Source organism: Anabas testudineus, chromosome 3, assembly GCF_900324465.2.
Source record: "Anabas testudineus chromosome 3, fAnaTes1.2, whole genome shotgun sequence".
Taxonomy (NCBI): domain Eukaryota; kingdom Metazoa; phylum Chordata; class Actinopteri; order Anabantiformes; family Anabantidae; genus Anabas; species Anabas testudineus.
The window spans coordinates 6,732,730-6,755,684 of NC_046612.1; the positions used below are offsets into that span (position 1 = coordinate 6,732,730).

The following is a 22,955-nucleotide window of genomic DNA, read 5'->3' on the forward strand; positions in this document are numbered from 1 at the left end:
ACACTTCGTCATGTGACTGAGTGGGTTTGCGCGGAATTGTGGGTATTGGAGTTCTCTGTTTTTAAACGCAAACGCAATAAGTTATTTGGCTTATTATTTATCTACTATTTACTTCTAAGATTTACTAAAGTAAAATTAAAAAGTGGTACACAGAAACCACAAATTTATACATAAGTATAAATTGATGTACTTTCATTCCACCAGTGATAAGTGAACTCACATGTGAAGCCTGATTAAACTGGTTAAACGTCTGATAAACAACCTACACCGAAACAAAAGTGGAAACTAATTAGAGAGAATCAAGTCTAGATAGGACCACTAAAGATCCAGATTCATTGTGTGTTAATCACATCATGTTTGATTAACTGCAGATTCATTTAGAAAGGTATATAGATAACCTGAAATGATTAGCACCATGAAGTCAGTGGTTTGTAAAGGGTGCTGTGCTATATCAAAACTTAAGGACACACATCCTAGTACTGTCCTGAAAATATAAGTGGCAAAAAATATTGTTTTTAACATAAGCATTATGACATGTAATTATAGATGATAAGAAATTCAGGATTCTTAAGAGGCATGCAGGGACAGGAACCTGTCTGCATATGAGAAGTACTGTAGATTAATTTAATGTCACCTTCGATATATTGGTTTCTAGTTTATATTACTCTGAATCACTTTGTGACATCCGATCTTTACAAATAAACCTTAATATAGTCAACTACAGAACTGCAAAATTATTACAATGTAAAACTATAAACTAGAATATGAAAAATGAAGACACAAGCATGTAACTCCAGTTAAATAGCAGGAAAAAGGTAAAGACGGCATTAAAAACAAAAAGACCAAAGAACCGAAGATTAGTCTTTAATTATTTATTCAATGACCAATGAGCCATAACCTTATGACAGAATGTAAAACATGGAGGCAAAGTGCAGTACAAGTATACAGGAGTTAAACTCCACGTTTCTAAATACCATCTGGGCCTATTCATACACTGGGACATGATGTCTGGACTCTTCAGTGTTCACCTCAACCATTACACTCATCTTTATTAACTACACATCAACATATTTGTACTACAAAGCCATAATTTGGGCATTTGATTTGGGGGCTATGGAGGAATTTAACAAATGCTCGTCACTGTGGCATTTATACAACATGCACTGATTGCTTTTCTGTACTGAGTTTAATTTTTGGCTTGTATGTTTGTTTGTTAGGGGTCTAAAAAGTGCAACCAACCAGACTTTCACAAATCTAACTGGACAAAGTGCTGAACACAAGGGAGATAAATGGGGAAACCTTAAACAGAGATTTGATTACTGGCTGATTGACTGTTCCAGCACACATTAGCCTGTCAGTAACCTGATTGTGCTGGTTAATACAGTGAACTCCAAAGATAAAAAGTGCAGCTTTAGAGCTTATTAAGTGCTTATGTCCACCGTTAAAATAAAGAAAGTCACGTTTTCTACAGGCTTTCACAAAGCAGCAGAGACCTCATCTTGTATGTAAAGCCAATAGACAGCTCCAGTGTTGGTTCCCTGATGTTTAGCAGTGAGTGGACCCCCCAGCAGAGAAACGGTGCACGTTTTGAAGGACACCAATTCACAGCCAACAGTTGATTCCACATAATATAGCATCAGCAGACTCAGCAGAGGGAGAAAATGTTTTACAATTTGGCAGGGGCGACTGTTCTTAGCAGAAAATTTGTGAATTAAAATGTTATTAAATTAAATTAATCAGAAATTAAACCATTTAACAGCAGCAAATGTTCCAACTGTGAAACCCATGATGAAAACCAATCAAAAGTAAAGTTTAAGTCAATATTGAGCTAATTTCTAAAGGTGGAATGGAGCAGACAGTGTGTACATGATGCACAAAGCTCCCGTTTAACCCCGTTGCTTTGATTTTGTCGCTCTCCCAACAGGAAACACTCTACTTGGTGACCTCATGGATTGACTTTGCCAGGTAGCCCACGTTCCCAGAGGACACGCCTGCCATGGAAATCCTGCCATCCTTGGTCATGTACACGGAGAACTCCTTTATCAAGCGCTCAACCTGCAGGAAGAACATTAACACAGATGTCAGTTTGTCTTTAACAACAGCCTCACAGAGATTTGTTGTCTATCTCAGCAGCTGTGGCACAAGCCAATTACTTTCATATGTTGGTATTTTATATCACCTGAGCTGGTGGCAATATGTAGATGCTGATCAAAACAGAGCTTTAGGGAACTGTTCATTACTCATACTGTAATTACCGATTAACACAAAACAGTCCCTGTTCTTGAAAAAAGAAATTAAATATGCACCAGTTTAGTGCTATCAGAGCTAAAATACTCCCTGAAAGACTTCAGCATACAGCTTTGTGTAGCTCAATTAACAAATTACCGACTAATAAAATTAATCTTCAGTTTAATTTGTGATACCCTCAATAGCAATGTTTTCTCTAGCTAAATTTTGTTTTGTACGGCTAACAGAAAAAGTACTTTCTGTAATATTATCTTATATCAAAGCACAGTACAACAGGGCACATCTTTTCCATTTTTGTCCATGCTGCTCACTGGTCCTTGCCCCAGGCTGTAGACTTAGATTTCCGGATGAGAATATATTTACTTTTCAATCTATACATGGACAGATGGATTAAGGTTTATTTGTATAGATCATGAAAGATGTATTCAAATTAGCTGCTGAGATAATACTTTCTTATTCTCTGGAAAACAAATACGCATGTCCCAAGATGCCGTGTTCCTTTAGTATGATTTACCTGTGAATTTTTTAATACTTTAATTTTACAATGATATAATTAGATACAGTTCAGTGGTTTATTGTTCTCTATAAAAGATAAAACTGTGTGAGTACCTGTTCGGGTTTGAGGCCCGTGAAGCAGAACATCCCGATCTGGTCAATGACGTGCTGCCAGTTGTGGCTGGAGCCCTCCTTTTTCAGACCAGCTACCAGCTGTTCTCTCATCTTAATGATGCGGTTAGCCATACCGTGGACCTCGTCCAGCCTGGGATGAGTGAAACATAGATTTTATAATATACCGTATACAGTGGCAAGAAAAACTATGTAAACCTTTTGGAATTTCGTTGTTTTCTGCATTCATTTGTCAAAAAATGTGATCTGATCTTCATCTAAGTCAAGTGTATTAACAAATATAATGTGCTTGTTCAAGAATTAATGATTTACATAAAGCTAGAAAGGGTTACAAAGTGATGTCAAATACTACAGAAATTCACCAGTTTACAATTAGGCAAATGTACAAATGGAGACACTTTATGACTGTGGCTACTCTACCAAGAGGTTAAAATTATCCCAAGAGGACAATGAACACTCATAAATGAGATAAAGAAACAAAGAAACAGAGTGACAACCAAACATTTGAAGGCATCATTGGAGCTGGGTTAGTTATGTTAATAATACATACCACACTGAGCGGAGCTCTGGTGTGTTGAGAATGGTTGTTGCGATTCTGGCACCGTTCATTGGTGGGTTGGAGTAGATGGGTCTGATGAGGATTTTAAGCTGAGACTCCACTCTCTTTGCCTCATCTGCATCCTTACACACCACAGTGAAGCCTCCCACACGTTCACCTGTGAATATCAACATACACACAGAGTGTTTATGATCTGCAGTCAGCCGATGATGAAGCAAATCTCTCTCAAAACAAGCAATTATTCCCAAGTAGGTTAGTAACATCACCAGTCTCATATTTTCATTTTTCATTTACATCAATAGTTTTCCTGATCAGCTTAGTGGAGCGGAGCTTGTTTTTCTCATGTTTTAGTGCAGTTATAGTCGCATTGAAAGTCCAAATGTGTATTTGATTAAATTATGGTTCAGTGTTAATTTCTTACCACAGGATGGTGGTAAAACACAAACTCACATCATCAGTCACTTTGTAAAAGTTTCAGTTCGTAAAAGTAGTAAAAATACTGAGCTGGTTAATTTTAAACATTGGTATAATCAAATCATAAATGTAACGCCATTTACATGTCATCTGTATTCATATAGACTTAGACAGAGCTCATTCTGGATTCTGACCATAGAGTCCCATGTTCTTGGCGAAGGACTGGGACAGCAGGATGTTGTGGCCCTGTTCAATGAAGTGGCGCACAGCCCAGGCGTCACGATCGATGTCTCCACTGGCAAAGCCTTGATAGGCCATGTCGAAGAACACGAGCAGGTTCCTTTTCTGTAAAAGGAGAAAGAAGGTGGGACACAGCAGAAGAGAGAAACGTGTTAATGTATCAAGGGACAACAGCTAGTTAAAGTACAGCATTTATCAATTGTGCCTTTGAACAGAGAAAGATACTTTGATTATGAGATCAAGAAAAATGCTTACTGACATTTTATCTTTATGTACTTGCAAAAGTTTCACAAACTTCTGATGAGGTGATGCATACCCACCTTCACAATGTCACCGATCTCCTTCCACTGGTCAGGCCTGGGGTCCACACCAGTCGGGTTGTGGGCGCAAGCATGCAACAGGATCACACTCTGCTCCGGGATTTTCTGGAACATGAAAAAACATTTTAGCAAAATAAACGTTCTGTAAGTGAAGACAAAAATATAATCAACATGGGCTCTTTAGCATCACGTCAAGTTCCTTCATAAACTACTGCTGATAAACAACATGTTGGCAAACTATTGCAGAACATATGGAGACTCCAAAGTTAATATCATCACAATATATTATCAAACAATCAAAATTATGTTTCCAATTATAGTCACATATATCTTAAACCTTAAACATAAGGCTAGTCCCTCATTAATGTCTTACAGAGATGTCCTCGAGAGCTCCTTTGAAGTCAAAGCCACAGGTAGAGGGGTCGTAGTATCTGTATGCTTTGAGCTGCAAGCCAGCATCTCTAAAGATGGGTGTGTGGTTTCCCCAGGACGGCTTGGGAAGGTACACATCACGTGGACCTCCATGGAAACGAGACTATAACAAAAAAAAAAAAAAAAAAAAAGACCTAGTGAGATAACAGGTCTGACCTAAACATTATCTTGTGCTAAGTGACCAGTATGAGAGGAACTCACCAAAAAGTTGGCTCCAATGCGCAGAGATCCAGTTCCTGAGATGGTCTGGACTGTGATGCTCTGTTGGGAGAACAAACCTATTGCACTGATTTGGACTCAAAACTGTCAGAACTGCTTTGAATCTCATTTAGTTTGGAATAATTCAAATCCCGACTTACCCTGCCACTTTTCAGGACCTCATTGTTATCACCAAGGGCCAGCTGAGCACAGGCCTTGTTAAACTCGCCCAGACCACTGATGGGGAGGTACTCTTTATCCAGCTGTTTGGCTGCAATCAAAGCTTCAGCCTGAAAGGAAGGTGTGGAAAACACAAAGACATGAAACACAACTGTAATTTCCTTGATGTTTAGTCTTTAATTAGCATTCTGTTGCAGATTCAAATACAAAATCCATAAACTTGTTTCAATGATGGCAGACAATTTCTGAATATATGGTTCACCCTAAAATACAGGAGTGCTGAGGTAGGACTATTTACTGGAGGGCTTGGTGACAGCTTTACCTTGCGGACACAGCTGAGCACAAAGGGCTTGCCCTGGTCATCCCTGTAGGCTCCTACTCCCAGGTTCATTTTCTTGGGGTTGGTGTCCCTCTTGAAGGCCTCGGTCACCCCCAGGATGGGATCAGGGGGACCCATCTGCACGCCACCCCACCATGAGCTGCAAAGACAGTAAAGGAGGTTTACAATGATGTGGATGGGCCCACAAGCACTGAGAGCTAGGAGATTATATGTGTAAAATGCTCCTAACAGCTCCAGCTCCCCCTTATTAATACAAACACTAATGCATCTTCCAAAGATCCTGAAATGTACTGCTTCCTAAGTTTTCATGTACCATATGTGACACTGATTGGACTAATGTTAAAAGGTGCATCACCTATCACTCTAACATTCTGTGAACCTAATGCTTATGTGACCTGTCAATAAAACACATGAATGGCATATGCTGAGTGTGCACAAGCTGAATTAAACAAACATTCATCCTGCATTCAGGAGGTTCAGAGTCTGAAAAGAAAAGTTAATCTGGGTCTAAAACACTGTTTCAGTCAATAGTGCTTATATAAATACTAGCTAGATATGTGAAAATGTGTGCAGGGGAAAGGATTTTTTTTTGAGAATGAGGTGATAACTGTACAAAACCAAAACTGAGTTATGGCAAAGGGCAGTCAGTAAATGTGAGCTCCATATCAAAAGTAAAAAGGTCATGAACCATTGACCTCGACCCGAAGGTCAACAGATTATCATGCAGGCAAACAGTGTAAATGGATCAAATCCAATTTAAACTAACTATGCACCCAACACACCGTAATAACATATAAACATGTCTACACACATTTTATTACAAGTACATTTTATACAAGTTTTAGATAAAGAAAGCACTTCGATTTTTATTAGGAAGAATAGTTTTAAATTACTTCCCTTTATAACTAGAAGTCTACGCACTGGTGAAAATGTCAGGTCAAACTTGAAACCTAAACAGGATCACAGATAAATTACTACTAATATTACTACTAATAAATATACCAAAACACCTAAAAACTAGATCACAGTAGCACATATTGTGAATTGTACTTCTAAGTCCATCTAAGTCTACCTCTATAACACATCCATATCTGTCATAATGTACATTGTGAACTGAAAAGTAAAGTAGGATGAAGTGAAATCTGTTCTGTGACATCTAATACTCCAGCATTATTAGATAATGCAGTAACATAGTGGGCAAAGACTGATACAGTGACCATCAGTACAAACATAAGGAGTACATTATTTTACATTTGATTATAATATTATGAACTTCTGCTCATAATGAAGGTGTATGTTCAGTAATGGGGGACTGCACAGTTTCAATGTGTGAATGAGTAAGATGAAGGAAATTAATCTACCTTGTAAATGAAGCTTGAAGCCTATATTACAAAACAGTTTAGGGTTTGAAATTGAACTGCAAATTGAAAACTATTGTTGAGCTATTGTACAATAGTGAATTGCTACTAATATCTCCTAATAACCTTTTGTACTTTAGACACATTTTGTGTGATAAAGTGTTATTGCCAGTTGCAACATACACTGCACTGCTGCTCAAATATCATCTCAGGTTCCTTCCACTTTGTAACTCTCTAAACTTTGCAGCTAAATTTAGGACTGAACACTCTGCAAAGGGCAAAAGTCTCCAATCCCCAACCATGTGGGGAAAAAAAAGAGATTATATCGGTTCAACAATAAAGATGTTTACAGCATGAAAATAAAGTAGTGTGAATTAGCTGCCAATACAAACATCAGAACTGTTTACCAAAATTCAATCAAGTATTTCATCCTGATGCTTTGATACCAGAGACAATAGACAATGCAATCTAAGCACTCAATAAACAAATGAAAAAACATCGTTATGAAACATAACATTCAGACTGTGTCAAAGATTCAGTTTTGAGCAATCTTCCAACACATCTCCACATGATGATGCTGCCAAGATCATGCGTCAATGTAAGGATGTAATGGTAATTCATGAGCTTTGTCTTGTGTTCAGAGATATTTTGTTTAGAGTTAATGCCAAATAGTTTTATTTTGTGTCACCAGACCACATAATTGGCCTCCTCATGTTCACTTGGTCTTTCTAAATGCTGTTTGACATACAACAGGTGGGCTGTCATATGTCCTTTACTCTGTAGAGGACTTCTGAGGTTCTCTTAGAGTAACCAATGTATTATAGATCAACTCCCTGACCCTGATCAAGGCTATGCGTGGTTACTTAATATGGCCGAGTGTCCAAACCTACATAGAGTCCTGGTGGGTCAAATGCTGGATCTTGTATTTGACAATTTTTGAGGCCACTGTGCTTCTGAGAGCACAAAAAGCTTTAGAAATTGATTTGCACCTTTGCCCTGAGTATGCCATGGCAGTGGTCTACAGGGAGTTCACTGGACACAGGAGTCGGTGTCCTGACATGCAGCATGCAACTAGTCCTTATATTGTACATAGAGACTATGTTTAATACCTTCAATTAGCCAAAGGGGAACAATGATATTATAAATCGTGAAAAACCTTTTTTATTTTGCAATTAGGAATTACTGAGTGAATATATATTTTTTATTTAAATTGAATGAGACTGATTATTTGCAACTATTTAACTATATAGTTTTATTTAATACTATTGCACAAATTATGACAGAAGCAAAATGTTATAGGTAAGTTGACTTCAACTGGTCTCATTGTATGAAGTATGTATGAAGGCAAAACCTTTGATCAGCTGAACTTCAGTTTTATATAAAACAGTGACTGACAACGTATCAGTGATCAGCAGACCAAAGATCTTTTTGGCAAGTACAGTCCATAACTGCTGTTCAAACCAGTGTCTAACCTTCAGCTACACGTTAGTAAAATCTAACAATTGTAATTTATTTATTCTTGGAAAACGAACCAAAGTGTTTGAACTTGATACAGACGAGACAAAAGCAGAAACTCTAAACACACCCCCACAGACACATGATAGCACCTGGCTAACAAATCTGACGTTACACCTGCGAAGAAAGAAGCGGGGATTACGCAGGTAAATTACAAAAACTGGTATCGAATGTCCGTCGAAACTATCTATATTTAAGAAAGGTAGGTATAAAATATGTTGAGCAAAATGAAAAAGACAACATCACGTCTGAACTTGTTTGTCCTCCAGGCAGATCCTGAACGGACACCGGTGCATATCGCAACTTCACGAAGCCAATCAGAGATCAGAGGCGGAACACAATAGCCAATCAACAGACAGAGTAGAATCTCCTGACCAATCAGCGAGCGAAGGCGGAAATCGCTAACCAATGGGACTGCACGATTTTCTACACTAGACAACACTGTTAGCCTAAACGGTGCGTGGGACCGACAATTACAGCTATTGCATTAATAAAAATCTTTAAGAGACTCACCTCTAAAATAAAACGATGGAAACATTTTGCCACCTTATGAAAAATAATATCATTTAGTAATATATTATGGACCAAACCTTGGTTAACTGCGAATTAACTTAATGCAGTTAAATTGCAGTGCAAGACTGCACCACGGAAACTTAAGCTAGGTACTGACACACCACAACGTGACTTTCATCACTAGCCAGCTTTACGGATAGCAGCACCAAGTTACCCTCTAAGGTCAACTGTTAATCAGAGTGATTGTCTCGAACAACAGCGGCAGATCTTTACAGTAACAGAGTCATAACGTTAACGAACCTGCATAAGAACAGTGTTACCGCCACAGAAGCTTACCGTTAAGTTAACGTGAACCCCAGACAGCACGTCGGGGCCTATTGCAACTATCTGACCCATGTCTGTGGTAGCTAGCCAGTAAATAAGGCTAAAAGTAATCAATGCACGGTGACTCCTGAACACACAAATGATGTTTGACAACAGCGATAATGTTAACTTTAAAATAACGGCTTGTTCGCTAGTCAAGCTAGCTGCACAACTAACGCTAACGTGTAGCACGAAGCTAACAAACATCCTTCTAAATGTCTCTCTCCGCTGTATTGGACCACATTGTGTCTGTTTACCTGCTGCGGGTGGACAGGACTCCCAGGGAAGGGGAAATGTTGCCCAAACAGTGGATAACCTTGTTTGACTTGAGCAGGGCCATTGTTGCTGCGTCTGGGAGCAGAGTCTGTAGGATGTAGACGAATGTGAAGGGCAGGCAGGACCACGGCGTGACGCTGCGTGACGTTTACGTGCTGATGTCAGAGCGTCAAAGGACGCTGGAGCGACGTAGTTGAGGCGTAAATACCCACATGATAAATGTACATTTTTACACCATGTGCACTTCAGTCAGCTGTTGTACAGTCGGTTGCATGAGAGCAGACGTCAACAACAATTGCTTTTTTTATGAGACGCGACATTTTCCAGCTGCAGAACTCTGTAATGGCTTGATTTGTCCACTAGAGAGCAGTATCATCACTTTTTAGTTGCTCTATACACTGTCTATGTGCTAAGAGTCTCTGTCCAGGTCATAATGTAGAGGTGCTGTTGTTGCTGTTGGTTGTTTTATGACTAGATGTAGGCCCCTGGGAAGAGACACAATTTCTATAGGCGCTAGACCCCCATAATGAATGAATGAGATACAGAAAACAACCACAACTCTACCTGTAGGCAGGTAGATTGGGGTAATCTTTGTGTCTGTCATTTTAGACCCCCTAAAATGATCAACTATCAAACTTTCAAAATGTACTGAAAGTATAATTTTTTACTTTTTAAAATAAAAATAATTAAGAAATGGAGGACAAGTTGATAACATGTTATTTACCCCTGTGCTTTTCCTTCTTTGACATCTCTACTGTACAAGGGCAATTGGCATCTACCACTGAACTTGCCAGGGCTAAAAATACAACACCTCTACTTTCATCCACTTTCAAAGAGCTGTGTTAACAGCTTTCAGTCTGTCTATCTCACTATAATCTTTTTCAACCTCTCCAATCTGCTTTCAGGGCCTGTCACTCTACTGAAACTGCACTTTCTAGGGTGGTAAATTATCTTCTGCTTAATATGGATTTAGATTCCACATCTGTGCTTTTCTTACTTGACCTTAATGTGACTTTTGACCCTAAATTATTGTATATTCCTAGATCAATATAGTCCTCGCTTATAAACAAATTTGGTATCTCTGAACTGGACCTTGGTTGAGTTCTACTTACTCAGTATCACTTACAAGTGTCTCTATTCATCACATTTTCTGTTGCGAAATAGCAGGTACCCCGGGCTCTGTGCTGGGCACTGCTTTTCTCTCTATTATTATTTAATGTGGTGGAAGAACACTAGTTATTGGCACATCTTGATCATTCAAGACACCAGTAAGACTGCTTTCTTTTACTTCAGTAACACTGCTGAAAAGTGATAATTTTTCCAATTTGTCCTGTAAGTTGTCGACTCCAATCTTGAAAAAAAGGGATCCTTCATACCTCCCTCATTAAACCCTATATTTCTTATCTGCTCTCCATTTTCAGAATGAAGGGCTCTTGTCTGTACCCTGAAGTATAAAGAAGTAAACTGTCTGCAGGGCCTTTTCCTACCGTGGCCCCTAACTTTCAAAGAACTTTAATAATCCCATGTGGAAATTCTTTAATAAATTCCTCCCTGCTGACATCATCTACATGCCTTAACTTTCAATTAGTGGTTTAGTAACAGATTATTGCAGGGCTTGTACCTGATCACTTACAGACTTCGGTAATGTACTTGGATTCTACCTCTTGTGTTTTTGTCCTCTTTCCACATCTTGGATTTTGGAGAGAAGGTGATGTGACTCCATGTTTAGATGACAGGGGATTCCTGCTTAATTATTATCCCCCGTTTTAAGTGGAGCTTCTTTTTATCCAACTTGAAGCAATAAGGGCAGAGAGTGTCACTATTGAACATACTGTAAAACCTCTTGAGGTAAATTTGTGAGTTTGGGTTATATAAATACACCTAATAAACTGTATAATTAGTTTTATAATAACAAAAGACTTATTTGATGAGTGTTTAAACAACTGTGAGTCTGTACAAGACCACATTTTTAATCTGCTAATGAGCTTCTGTGTTGTAACAAGCTTGTGTTTGCTGTCATTATGGTTTTGATTGCACCTCAGGTTCAGCAACCTGTACGGAAATTATTATGATAAATCTCTTGCTATTTAGAGATACAGTACACACATTATGAACCCAATTTTTATTATGAATTGTTGTGTAATACTATTGTGGCCCTGTGGAGCTTAATGATGGCTACACAGCAACAATGTGGATTCCCACATGAAAAGAGAAAGATTCAAATACGAATGCCTGTTTCATTCTCATGTCTCATACTCTCACTGAGTGGTACTGATGTGTGTGAAGGAATCAGAGCGGATATAACTCTCTTTTCCTTGTTGTCAGCAGTTAACAGCTTAGAATGCAGAGCTTGTGTATTTCTGTTCATATGTGTATTTGTATTCCCACTGTAAGGAGGTGAGCCCTGTATTGTTTTTGTGCACGAGTGAGTATGCGTGTACAGGTGCAGTTATGGTGTATGTCACACAGTGTGTTTTTTACCATAGTGAAATTAATTAAAGATGAAAGAGCTGATGATTAATTGATGGAAGGTAGACTGCTCCATAATGCTGAAATATGGGGGCAGTTTGATGCAAGAATAGAACCAGGAAAGCATCTTCTTGCACCCATTTGATTTTAAATGTTAATATAAACTTTAATCCACATAAATTGCCATTCAGAGAATATGCATTTAAATATACTGGGTACCATATTAGTGACTATGCTGAGATGTGGATGCTCAAACACACACATTTGGATGAGAGAGACACATTTGAATTATTTAAAAGTGTAAACCCTTGTATTTTCTGTTGTAGTACGTTATGTTGTATTCTGTCAGATTTGTGTACATGCAAGGAAAAGTCCGACAATCATCCTGTATTTTTGTTGTCTGTGATATTTCAGCTGCGCACTTATTCTCAAAGTGCTGCAGAAGCTTCGGAGACACTCTGCTATGAAAAATGGAGCAGCACAAGCTTTTTCTACACCACACTTTGTGATACCAGGAGATTAGAAAGTGAAGCACTCTGGAGAAAACACTCTTGCTCAGGGCATCTGTGCTGTAGCTGTAATATTCACTGGAACCACACAACACTCACAGTGGGATAAAAATTACTTTCTTTTAGAGAAAACACTAAACAAACCTTTTACTGTAGCAGCAGTGACACAGCTGAAGTCATTTCCATGACAGCTGAGGTGTAACTGAACCTATGACTTTTTAATGCAAGTGAATAATTGGGGCAAACGTTGTCATATTATATTTATTCATTCTCTCAGTTATATATTTTAATAGAACAGTGCAAGCCTCATAGAATAAAACAAGATCATATTAAATTAAATAGAAATAAATAAAATAAATGAACAGATGCTACAGAACATAAATGTTAATTTCAAATTCAGTGGGAGAGAAACATATAAGACAAATGTAAAAATACAAATGCATATTAAAAATGGGAAGTCAAATAAATAAATGCACAATATATTACTCTAGGCTTTGCCTTACTATGGAGATGTAAATGTAAAAAAGAAAAACCTTCATCGGGCTATACAACAAATGTAAAACAGTGGGGCCAGCAGTACACTTTGTGCTTTCAGGAGCACTTTTGTTTTCACTGTAGGTGGTGTAGTGAGATTAAGGGTCACACATGCACCAGGTTACATCAGGAGGTAGGAAGCAGGAGGCAGTGGGGGGAGAGATGGCAGGGTCCCATGCAGAGAGGTCACAGCATGGAGTCCCGGCAGAGGACGATCTCCAGCTCAGTGCGGTACAGTTTCCCTCCATCAGACAGAGCCATGATGCTCTTCTTGTAGTCCCCAAGTCCTGTTGAATCCATATCCTGCCAACATGCAGTAGGTTTGAGGCAGAAAACACACAGTCAGTGGGCACAAAGGTGTCTACATATGTTACAAAGACAAAGTGCAGAGTCTGTGGTTACTGTATGCAACCATTCCAGTTTAGCTCTATATTTGGCAACCAGAAAGGTAACCTGAGCTGATGAATCAATAGGCTAACTATTCATTACCAGTTTGTTCTTTTCACAGAGGTCCTGCAGCAAAGCATCTAGCTCCTGTTCATCTATATATCCATTGCCATCCTGGTAAAAGAGACAAAAAAGGAGTTCTGAATTATACTGATGAAATGGAGTTTCCTGAAAGTGCTGATTGTAACATTTAGAGCATGTTTACAGCGATGCTAGTGGCTCTGTGAGGCTGAATTTAGGAACAGTGGTGCTCTGTGTTATATGTTAACATAATAGAAGAGCAGACAAGATACAACTTCATTTATTTTAAGGGAAATTGTTGCACTGAAATCTCCATCATGCTAACATGATGCTTGAAGGTTGATGTCTACCAGCTCTAGTGTTAACCCATGGAAATATTAAGCGGAGAGAGCTCTCATAACACACAACACGTTTACCATGTCAGTGAGGTAAGCATGCCATTATGTGCTATTTAGTGCTAAACACAAAGTACAGCTGATGGAAGCATTTTATCAGAGCTAAAGTGTTTGAGAGGAAACCAAAGTTGTGGAGTAAATTAAAAAAAAAATAACCTGATGACAGCACTACAGGGAAATTCAGAAAATCCCCACATGTGAAGCTTAACAAATTAGAATATGGTGTAATTTAGTAATTCAAATCAAAAGGTTAAACTTTTCAGTTGAAGCTGCTATAAAAGCAGCAAAGGTTGAAAACACCTCAACAGTACCACAGACTGACGACGCTGCATCGATGCCGTAATTCATGCTAAAGAAGCAAAGTATTGTGTGCATAAATAAATATAATATTTAGAACTGAACTCATTGAATCATTTAACACAAAAATACATGTAATACTAATAATAGGTGTATGTTGAAGATCGGTGTAGATGTTGGTGGTGTCAGATCAATCTTGCCATTTCTACACATAACACAGATACTGTACAGTAGGAACAGCACAAACAAAGAAACATGCTCTTTTCACCTTATCATAGTAGGTGAAGATGGAGTCAAATTCCTTAACGGAGAGTCTGATGCCCTGTGTAAAAGAGAGCACAGCAAAATTTGTTAGAAGCTGATTTCTAGAGAGCGATAAAAGTCCCACCAGCTCCAGAACTGCTATTAATCCATGCAGATTATGATAACTGGGACTAGAGTGTAGTTAATCCTGAACAGACCTACTAATCATCAGTCAGAAAGAAACTACTGATGTACTGTTGCAGAACATCACATACATATGGGAGCATGCAAGAGAAAATGTACATATGAGATTTACTTTGTGCTATAAATATTGATCTTTGAGGCATCAGCATGGTATAAATAGTGGTTATGTGCACCCTCACATATGTCTTTTAGTGAAATGTAAGAAAAAAATTTATTTTTATTGAACAATTGACTTTAAATCATTAAATCAATGTTATAGGGTAATATTTCAACCCAGATGGACTAAAGAGATGTGAATATGTGTCAGTGCCACAAAATCAATTGAGTCCTTTGTTGGCAGAGGATTGTACAGTTGTACTGTACAATTCTGCAATCTGCAGCAGTCTGTCTTTAGCTGCTCCCAACAGTGTCTCATGTAAATAAAATTATACTTGTGCTCAATTTGCATGTCTGCAGCTATAATCCTACCTGGAACTTCAACAGGAAATTTTCCTTAACTGGCAGGAGCCTGCAATAAAACACCTGCATTAGGATCATATATTATCAGAATCCTTTGAAAAAGTGTGAACAGAGAAATAAACTGAACTCAAACCTACCTTGCCATCTCAGAGAGCCCCAGCTTACCGTCTCCATTAAGATCAAACATCATTAGCTGCACAGAGAGAAGATCAGGGCATTTATCTGGGAATCTGTGACTAAATATATTCATTTGCTGCACAAACATGCGCACACAGAATGACATGTTAAAGATGGCGTGAGCTTAAACGGCAGCAGTTGAGTGTGTTCAACGCACAGATGGTCGACTGATGCTGGTGGCTGAAGAAGTGATGTCTCAGCACCACAGGTAAAGTGTGTTGTTCAGGATATTAAAATTCAGGGGTTTATATACGCTATTTCACTGATGTTACAGTAAGTAGAGCGGTGGCAGCCAAGTGTTGCGTGTGGGCATGAAGGCATTGTAGATAGCACAGAAGGTCAGATTCCCTTAGAGACAGGCATATTGTCACAGATGAACAATGACTGTAGGTTGATTTTTTTTGAGCAAACCTCTGCTGAGTCGATCAAATCCTGAAATTGATTTCAACGTGTGCTTCATTAAATAAAACTCAAGGAGCTTTTATATAAAGGAGTCAGCATCAATGCCACAAATGAGCTCAAAAGTCTTGCTGTCATGCAGTATGAAGGAAAAACTTATTCTAGGGTTGATGATGCTCACAATTGTCTGCGTGTACTCGTTGAGCTTCTTGTCATCGTAGATTCTGTTTGCCTTCTTCAGCAGGTCGAACAGGAAACCCTGAAGGGAGAGTAATATGCAAAACTCAGGAAACAAAAGCAAGTGAAGTATTTGTTTTCATGTATTTGTTAATATTCAGTTTAATGGAAAGCTTAATGTACAGCTGCAGATACAGGGTGGCAACAACACACAGTCAAACACGCAGGAGTGAACTGAGCCTACATTCATTCACTTCTTTGCAGAGTTTGGATTATTGTGTTTTACCTTCAGCTCATTTGACTCAATGTATCCACTACGGTCAGTGTCATACTTCCGCCAGGCCTGCAGGAGAAGCGTGACGTTACAGTAGCTTTCAAACAACAATGAGTAAAGGAATACACACAGAATTTCTCTATATAAAATCAGATTTACATATTTAAAAAGGCAATAAAGAGCAATCATGGTGGTATGAGAGTGTCTGTGCGCTTTGCAAAGATGGATACCCAAACCCCTCCGGCACTCAGTGCCTTTCCCCTGCAGAAAGCTGCGTCCCATTCATAATGTATGGTAGTCTGAGAATAGCTTCAACACACAGAGAGGATGCCTGAACAGCCGACTTTTTTTAACTACTGTATTTCATCCTGGTCTTAAACAGGTAACACTTACACTTAATCGGTTTTTCCTGCAAAGTGAAAAGTTAATATGACACATATGTCCTGCAAAGTGAAAAGTTAATATGACACATATGACACAGTGTTCACATAGTATTTTAGGTCATCTTGACTTGCTTATTAATTCAATTCATGAAATTATGTTACTAATGCAAATTCATGGATAATATGTATTTTAATCTTATGTCATTTAATTGTTTAATTTCATCAAAACATCTAAAGAGAATTTACATAAGTGATGTTCCTACTGCACCTTAAAATCTCAGTGACAGTTTCCAAGATACCTAATGTTTTGTGAGGGTTTGAGTTTAATCCAGGCTTTAAATGAATATTTTACATCTTTTCTGGGCTGTGTCCAAATGAAATATGTGTCCTGACTTGGCAGGAAAACAAAAGGAATCACAGGACAGCTGAACATGTGTCCCACAGGCCAAACTGTGATGGCAATGCTATCCCGAGGCGTTTTTATGGGGAAATTTCACAGCTCAGTGAAGTTTATCAGATGGTCACTCAGGGACTTTCACTCTAAAACTTCAACAGAAGCTGGGAAGACAGGACTAATTCATATTCTTTACATCCACTAAACTGTATCAAGCCTGACAGAGCAGACGTAATATATAGAGTTATGTAATGCACTGCATGTCATAAGGCATAAATAAGGTCAAAAAACACATGAATATACAAACTTACCGCCATGAATTCAGCGCTGGATCCGACAAACTCTCTGAAACACAGCAGGAAGTTTTCCTCTGTGGGCAGAATCTGAGCCAACTGTAGATCAGACAGTAAAGGGTTATGACTCATTTTTGGCATTAAGAAACACAAGGAGCGACCAATGGCAGGAGTTGATAAGAGATGCATGCATGTCATTACACTGTGGGACACAGCACAGGTATCTGTATTTAAATTGTTCTGACCTCTGACAGCTCAATTCTTCCATCAGCATTCTTGTCAAAACTGGTCATGAACTCCTTCATCTTTTCTTTGAAGGCAGCGTGTGAGGGATCCTGCAACACATCAAATCATAGATCAAAGACATATATAATATAATAACAGTCGTAATGCTATGCTATGATGCTATATATTACATTAGCTTATATATAAGCATTCATAGCACTGGTAAAGGAAAGGAAAGTGTAAATTGACAAAACATAAGCATAGATCCAATTTAAAAACTGCAGCAAAAAGTATAAGTTAAAACAACTACATTTGAAACACACTTCAAATAGAAAATGTTTCCAGAGAGCAACAACAAACACATCTGGAAACATTTTTTTGTCAGGCAGTAAATTCAACGTGAGCTTATGAAAGTGTTTCCCTCTCATTATTTTTCATAAATTTCATTCTGTGACCGATGTGTTGCTCTCACCATGCCTGCTCCTCGTCTCGCCTTTTCCAGCTCTTGGAAGAAGTTCTCCAGCTCTTTCCCCTCGATGTAGCCGTTTCCTGTGGGGGAGCGGAGCAGCTAATTTAGTTTGGCACAAAGGATTTTGTGATGCTTTTATGTCGCCTGCAGCCTGGTTGAATGTTCAAAGGTTTGATTAATAACTCAGACGCTGATGAAAGATTAAAGGTCACTTGGGGTCTTTAAATTTTGGAACAGCCTCCAAACGTCGAGTGACGGTCCAGTCTCAACACTGAGTTGTCAATAATCATGTTCTGAGTGAAGTTAGTGCCACTGCAACTAGTAAATAACATCACCACATTATGAGATCTCTTTGAACTTTGTAATGTATTCGCATTCGTGTACAGTATCTCAAGTCAAATTGACATTTAGCTGTGGCTCAGATTGTGGAAACTCTGAGATCAGCTGAAGCAGAAACAAACAGACTATAAGAGTCAGTTGGAGTGTAAGCAGTATAATGAGCATTTTCTTGCCTAAGAGGATGAAAGAGGGCAGTCAGATTGATGCTTATTGGGGCATTCTGTCCCTGAGTGTGTGTGTGGATTTGAACATCTTATGACAGTCACATGATCGGAGATGATTTAATACAATAATTTACTCCACTGGTTTGCCTGCAAGTCACAGGGTGACATACAGGGCATTGAATGTTCCCTTTTTTAATCATAAGAATGAGTCCCATCTGTCTGGGGAGCGGGGATTGATGCTTTTATCGTAACGAAAATATACGTTAATAAAAGTGCTTTATCAAGTGAGAATATAACACAGATGTACAGAAATAAACTCAGAGTCGCCCTGCTCCCCTCTTCATCTCTTAATCTCTTATCCTCTCATCTCATTCCTTTCTGATCACCCCCCCCCCCCCCCCTCCTCCCCACTCCCATGTTTGGTCCAGTTTTAGTTGCACACTGTATTTTATACAGTAGCTGCTCCACGTCACCATCTGTGCTTTGGATGAGCTGGTGTATAAGCAAATCAGGCGGAGCTAGGGGCTGGCCTGTGGGGGCCATATACACAGCCAGTCAGTCATCAGAGTATAGTTACTGAAAATATGGGTATACAGTATTTTAATTAAATCTGCACAAGCAAGCCATTCATTTTTCACCTAGCTGAGATAACTGTGCTGAGCAAGATCTGAACTCCTGCTGCAGCTGCACAGTGCAATTTATGGCAACGCTTAAGTTAACAGGTCGGGAAATTCTCATTTGTTTCCAAGTAATCTCCTAAGAAGTTTCCTGGAAGAACCAAATAATTTGATAGTAATTTTCTCTAAAATAGAGAGTGATCAGATGGCACCTCCCCAGTTATTTAATGATTAGCTGGCACAGCCTTGATCCTTTTAATTAGAGGATAGCAGATGAGCTGAACATGCAAAGTGTGTCTACAAACAACTTTGCAAAAGTAAATGAATGAGCAATAAATATTCCATGGGTTTAAATTTATTTAATGGAGGTTCACCTCAGACGTTTCAATGTAATTATATTTTCCAATGGCAGCATCACAACCTGATGTCTACACTGTAAATGTTTAGCTTTAACTGTTTCCATATGTTTGTAGAACAGTTCCCAATGGAAACAGTCAGACTGATTTCTAAATAGATCTGTATTGATAAGTCTCACAAACTGATTGGACGTGTTTGTGTGAGTTGTCCTTGCCTGCAGCTAGACGTGTAGTGGGTTGTGGATGTTAAACTGGTCATTGAGTGAACTGGCCTTCTCTAAGTGCACAGTTGTTTTTGTAAAATGCAGCGTTCAGGTCCTGTGTAACGTTATTATAATCTCAATGTGATGCTTGATGACTGTCAGTCATGATTAAGTTTGATACACAGCACATCAGCAGCTTTGGATTCATGGGTTGTAAGTGTTTACATGTTGCTGATTCTGATAGTCAGATTTAATCTCAAAGAATTTTTTTTTTTCGAACTAACCTTTTCACCTGACAAATGACGTGCCCAGTTTACTAGAGTGGATTTAGCTGTTACATAATCTAATACACAAGTAAAATAGGTCATTAGCTACAGTACAGAGAATCTCAGTTAGGGGAGGAACAAGTAATCTGTGGTCTTAGTGTGTTCAGATCCCGTGACTTGTAACAAAGCCCACATGAGGAAGTGTGTTCTCAGTTCACTGGGACTCACTGCCAGACTTAAGTTGCAATACAAGTCTCAGCTGCTACATGGAGCGCACCACTGCACACTGAGCAGATGCAGCCCTGTCTCTCCCAAAACATTTTCAAATACAGCTCAACTCCTGATTGCTCAATGGCACCTCAGAAACAACCCAGATGTCTAACTCACAACGACTAGAAACTACAAACGAGATCCCAAAGAAGAGGGATGATAGCGAAAAGGCCACTGAGATAAGACGCTGCACTGTCGCTTTAGGCTTGACTGAGTTGTTCCAGTGAATTTACTGAAGACGAAAACACGCTTCATTCTTTGTGTTTCAGCCAACGCTTCCTTCAAACGTGTCCTAGTTTTCACAGCAGCCAGCTGGAGGTACAGTCCATCGCTGCCGCTCTGCAGCTGTGGTCAAGAAGAAAAACCTGTTGCTGCTACGAGTCAGCACCAACCCATCAGTAACCCAGCCCCAGAAATAGACTGATTTACAGTGAGTGGACAGAAGATTTAGATTTCTTACCATAAGTGTTTACTTTGAGTGAGGGGGGATTTCTTTGATGAGGTGCAATGATTTACTCTGGATCAATTATTTTTCATACAACATATGAAGTGACTGGTCCCATTTCAGCTCTAATAAACAGAGTTGAAACTAAAAATGTGAATTCTGGTTGTAAGTTACATCATTTGGTGAACAACTGATTGACTGGATCAGAATTTGAATGCTGGACACAACAGTTTGTGTTTGGTGTCAGATCAAACTTCTTCGTAGTTACATGCTTGTTTAAATCACTTATGTTGTTGGGGTCTATATGGGGAATAGCCCCGGTTTGTGTACCTTGTGTTTTAACATCCACATGGGTCACAGAGGTAAACATTTCCCTGAACATTAATTAACCAGTGATGGTTAAAATCCCAGGAGGTTGCTTGAAAAACAATTACTGTTGTTCTGAAGGTACCTCTAGGATCCAGATGATAATTAATCAGTCCAACGAATGTATATAAGTATTTTAATTGAGTTCCAAAGTCCTGGCTCTGTTTCATAGACATGCAGAGGGAAAAGATTTGTAACTTGGGAAATAGAGAGATTTTTTTATCTTTTTCATCCAGAAAGTTGGAATAGTCTCTGAGGTTTTGGAAATTAACTAACTTATAGATCGTTTGTGACCCAAATATATATTAATATAATAAGGGAACAGAACATTTAACCCTCTTAAAATCAGTGGGTTTTAAAAATCGTGGTCTCCAAATACCTTCAAGGTGATGTTACATCATACCTGAAATAGCCCAAATCTAATGTTTTTATTATTTTTCTCAAGAACTGAATTTAAGAACAGTTTTAAAATTTCCCTTTATATTTAACTTCCACCTTCTACATGTACATCACAACATATCAGAGGCAAATTTGACGTCATTCATTTGAGAGGTGGAATTAGGTTTGATAAGGTTCGTTGTGTCCTTTTACCATTATAATTCATGGTTATGTCCTGTAATTGAGTTAAATTACTATAGCACACATATATATACATTTGTCTTTCTATAGTAGCGAGGACACTCATTGATATAACGGGGTTGCGAGCCCCTAATCCTTCTCCTTTAGGTGAATTTGTTAATTGTGATGTAAAATCAAATCAAATTATATATGAATGGAATCATTGTATTTGATGAACCGTCTTAACCACCAAACAGCTCTCTGGAGCTGTGAGGAAGGACTAAAATGTCCTCACCATGACAGTATTGAACTGAAATATGTCCACACAGCCATAGAAAAACGTGTACACTGACACACACATCCATCCATCTATCCATCCATCAAGTTCATCAGTAAGCTCTCATGGTCAAGCTCCTCCCATCAAACTAGCAGAAAACACCCCTTCACTCCCTCATCATCCTCTCCCTCCCCCTTTCTCTCTCTTATCCTCCCCCTTTGCATCCCTCTGCTTCACCTTATCTTTCTATCTTTCAGCCTCTCTCACACCTCTATCATCTTTTTCTCCCTCTCTCTTCGAGGTCTTATCCAGTCTCTACTTATTTAACTCATTTATTATTTAATTTCCCATCAACACAGTTTAAATGCAGCTGCAGATCTGTGACACATTTAAATCTCACCATAAATGACATTACACATGGTGGTTTTAGTTTTTTTTTTTTTTAAAACATCACTTTAAAATGTAAAAATGATAATTTTTCTGCAGCAGTTAATGATTTGCTGTAAAAAAGAAAAATCATCTAGCTGATTTTACATTACATACATTAAATTCTAACTGTAAACAAAACTGTTCTCATTGTAAATGATCTAAATTTCAAATAATAAACATTTCTCCTTGGATTACATTAGTATAAATGGAACAAATATTAATTTACGCATCATTTAACCCGCTGTTACCAGAGTGGAGCGCACTGACCGTCTGAATCAAAATGTTTCCAGATGTCGATGAACTGCGCTGCGGTGAGCTCAGCCAGGTGCAGGGGGGGCGGCTGCTGTGCCTGAGTTGCCATCTCTGCAGGTTCTCCTTCCTTTAAGTCGGCTGTAGTAGTTGGATGTAAACTTTACCCTGCGTGGAGCTCCGTTATAATGTGGGCAGCTCCTCCTCTGTGGGGGCTTTTAAACCCCCCGCGGCGTCCTGCGCTGCTCCTGCCCGCCACATGGGGGCGTGCCCACCGTCAGGATTCTGCAACATAAGGTCAATTACAAGAGGAGGAGGAGGAGGAGGAGGAGGAAGGCTCTCTTAGTTTGCGCATCTGAGTTACCACTAACTGCTGTCCAGGCTGCTAGTTTGATAGTAGGATCATTATACATCATCTAATCCTGCAGCTCCCAGGAGGAGAAAATTACATCAAGCAGTTTATCC

The 22,955-nt window shown here is 38.9% G+C and overlaps 2 protein-coding genes across 2 annotated transcripts; both read right to left on the bottom strand.

Annotated features, from left to right (window-relative positions):
• Positions 1-857: 857 nt before the first annotated feature.
• got2b (glutamic-oxaloacetic transaminase 2b, mitochondrial) lies at positions 858-9,721 on the bottom strand. The gene is made up of 10 exons (XM_026378758.1): positions 9,564-9,721; positions 5,540-5,696; positions 5,199-5,327; positions 5,041-5,100; positions 4,781-4,942; positions 4,408-4,512; positions 4,042-4,192; positions 3,425-3,590; positions 2,857-3,007; positions 858-2,055 (listed from the first exon to the last, which is right to left on the bottom strand). Exons 1-10 carry the CDS (start codon positions 9,644-9,646, stop codon positions 1,933-1,935), a joined length of 1,287 nt encoding a protein of 428 aa, XP_026234543.1. The 5' UTR covers positions 9,647-9,721; the 3' UTR covers positions 858-1,932.
• A 3,323-nt stretch (positions 9,722-13,044) lies between these two features.
• LOC113174660 (calretinin-like) lies at positions 13,045-22,631 on the bottom strand. Its single transcript, XM_026378744.1, has 11 exons — positions 22,509-22,631; positions 17,955-18,031; positions 17,503-17,592; positions 17,276-17,356; positions 16,200-16,256; positions 15,918-15,995; positions 15,298-15,353; positions 15,170-15,209; positions 14,523-14,576; positions 13,584-13,655; positions 13,045-13,397 (listed from the first exon to the last, which is right to left on the bottom strand). Exons 1-11 carry the CDS (start codon positions 22,600-22,602, stop codon positions 13,281-13,283), a joined length of 816 nt encoding a protein of 271 aa, XP_026234529.1. The 5' UTR covers positions 22,603-22,631; the 3' UTR covers positions 13,045-13,280.
• Between the last annotated feature and the right edge of the window lie 324 nt (positions 22,632-22,955).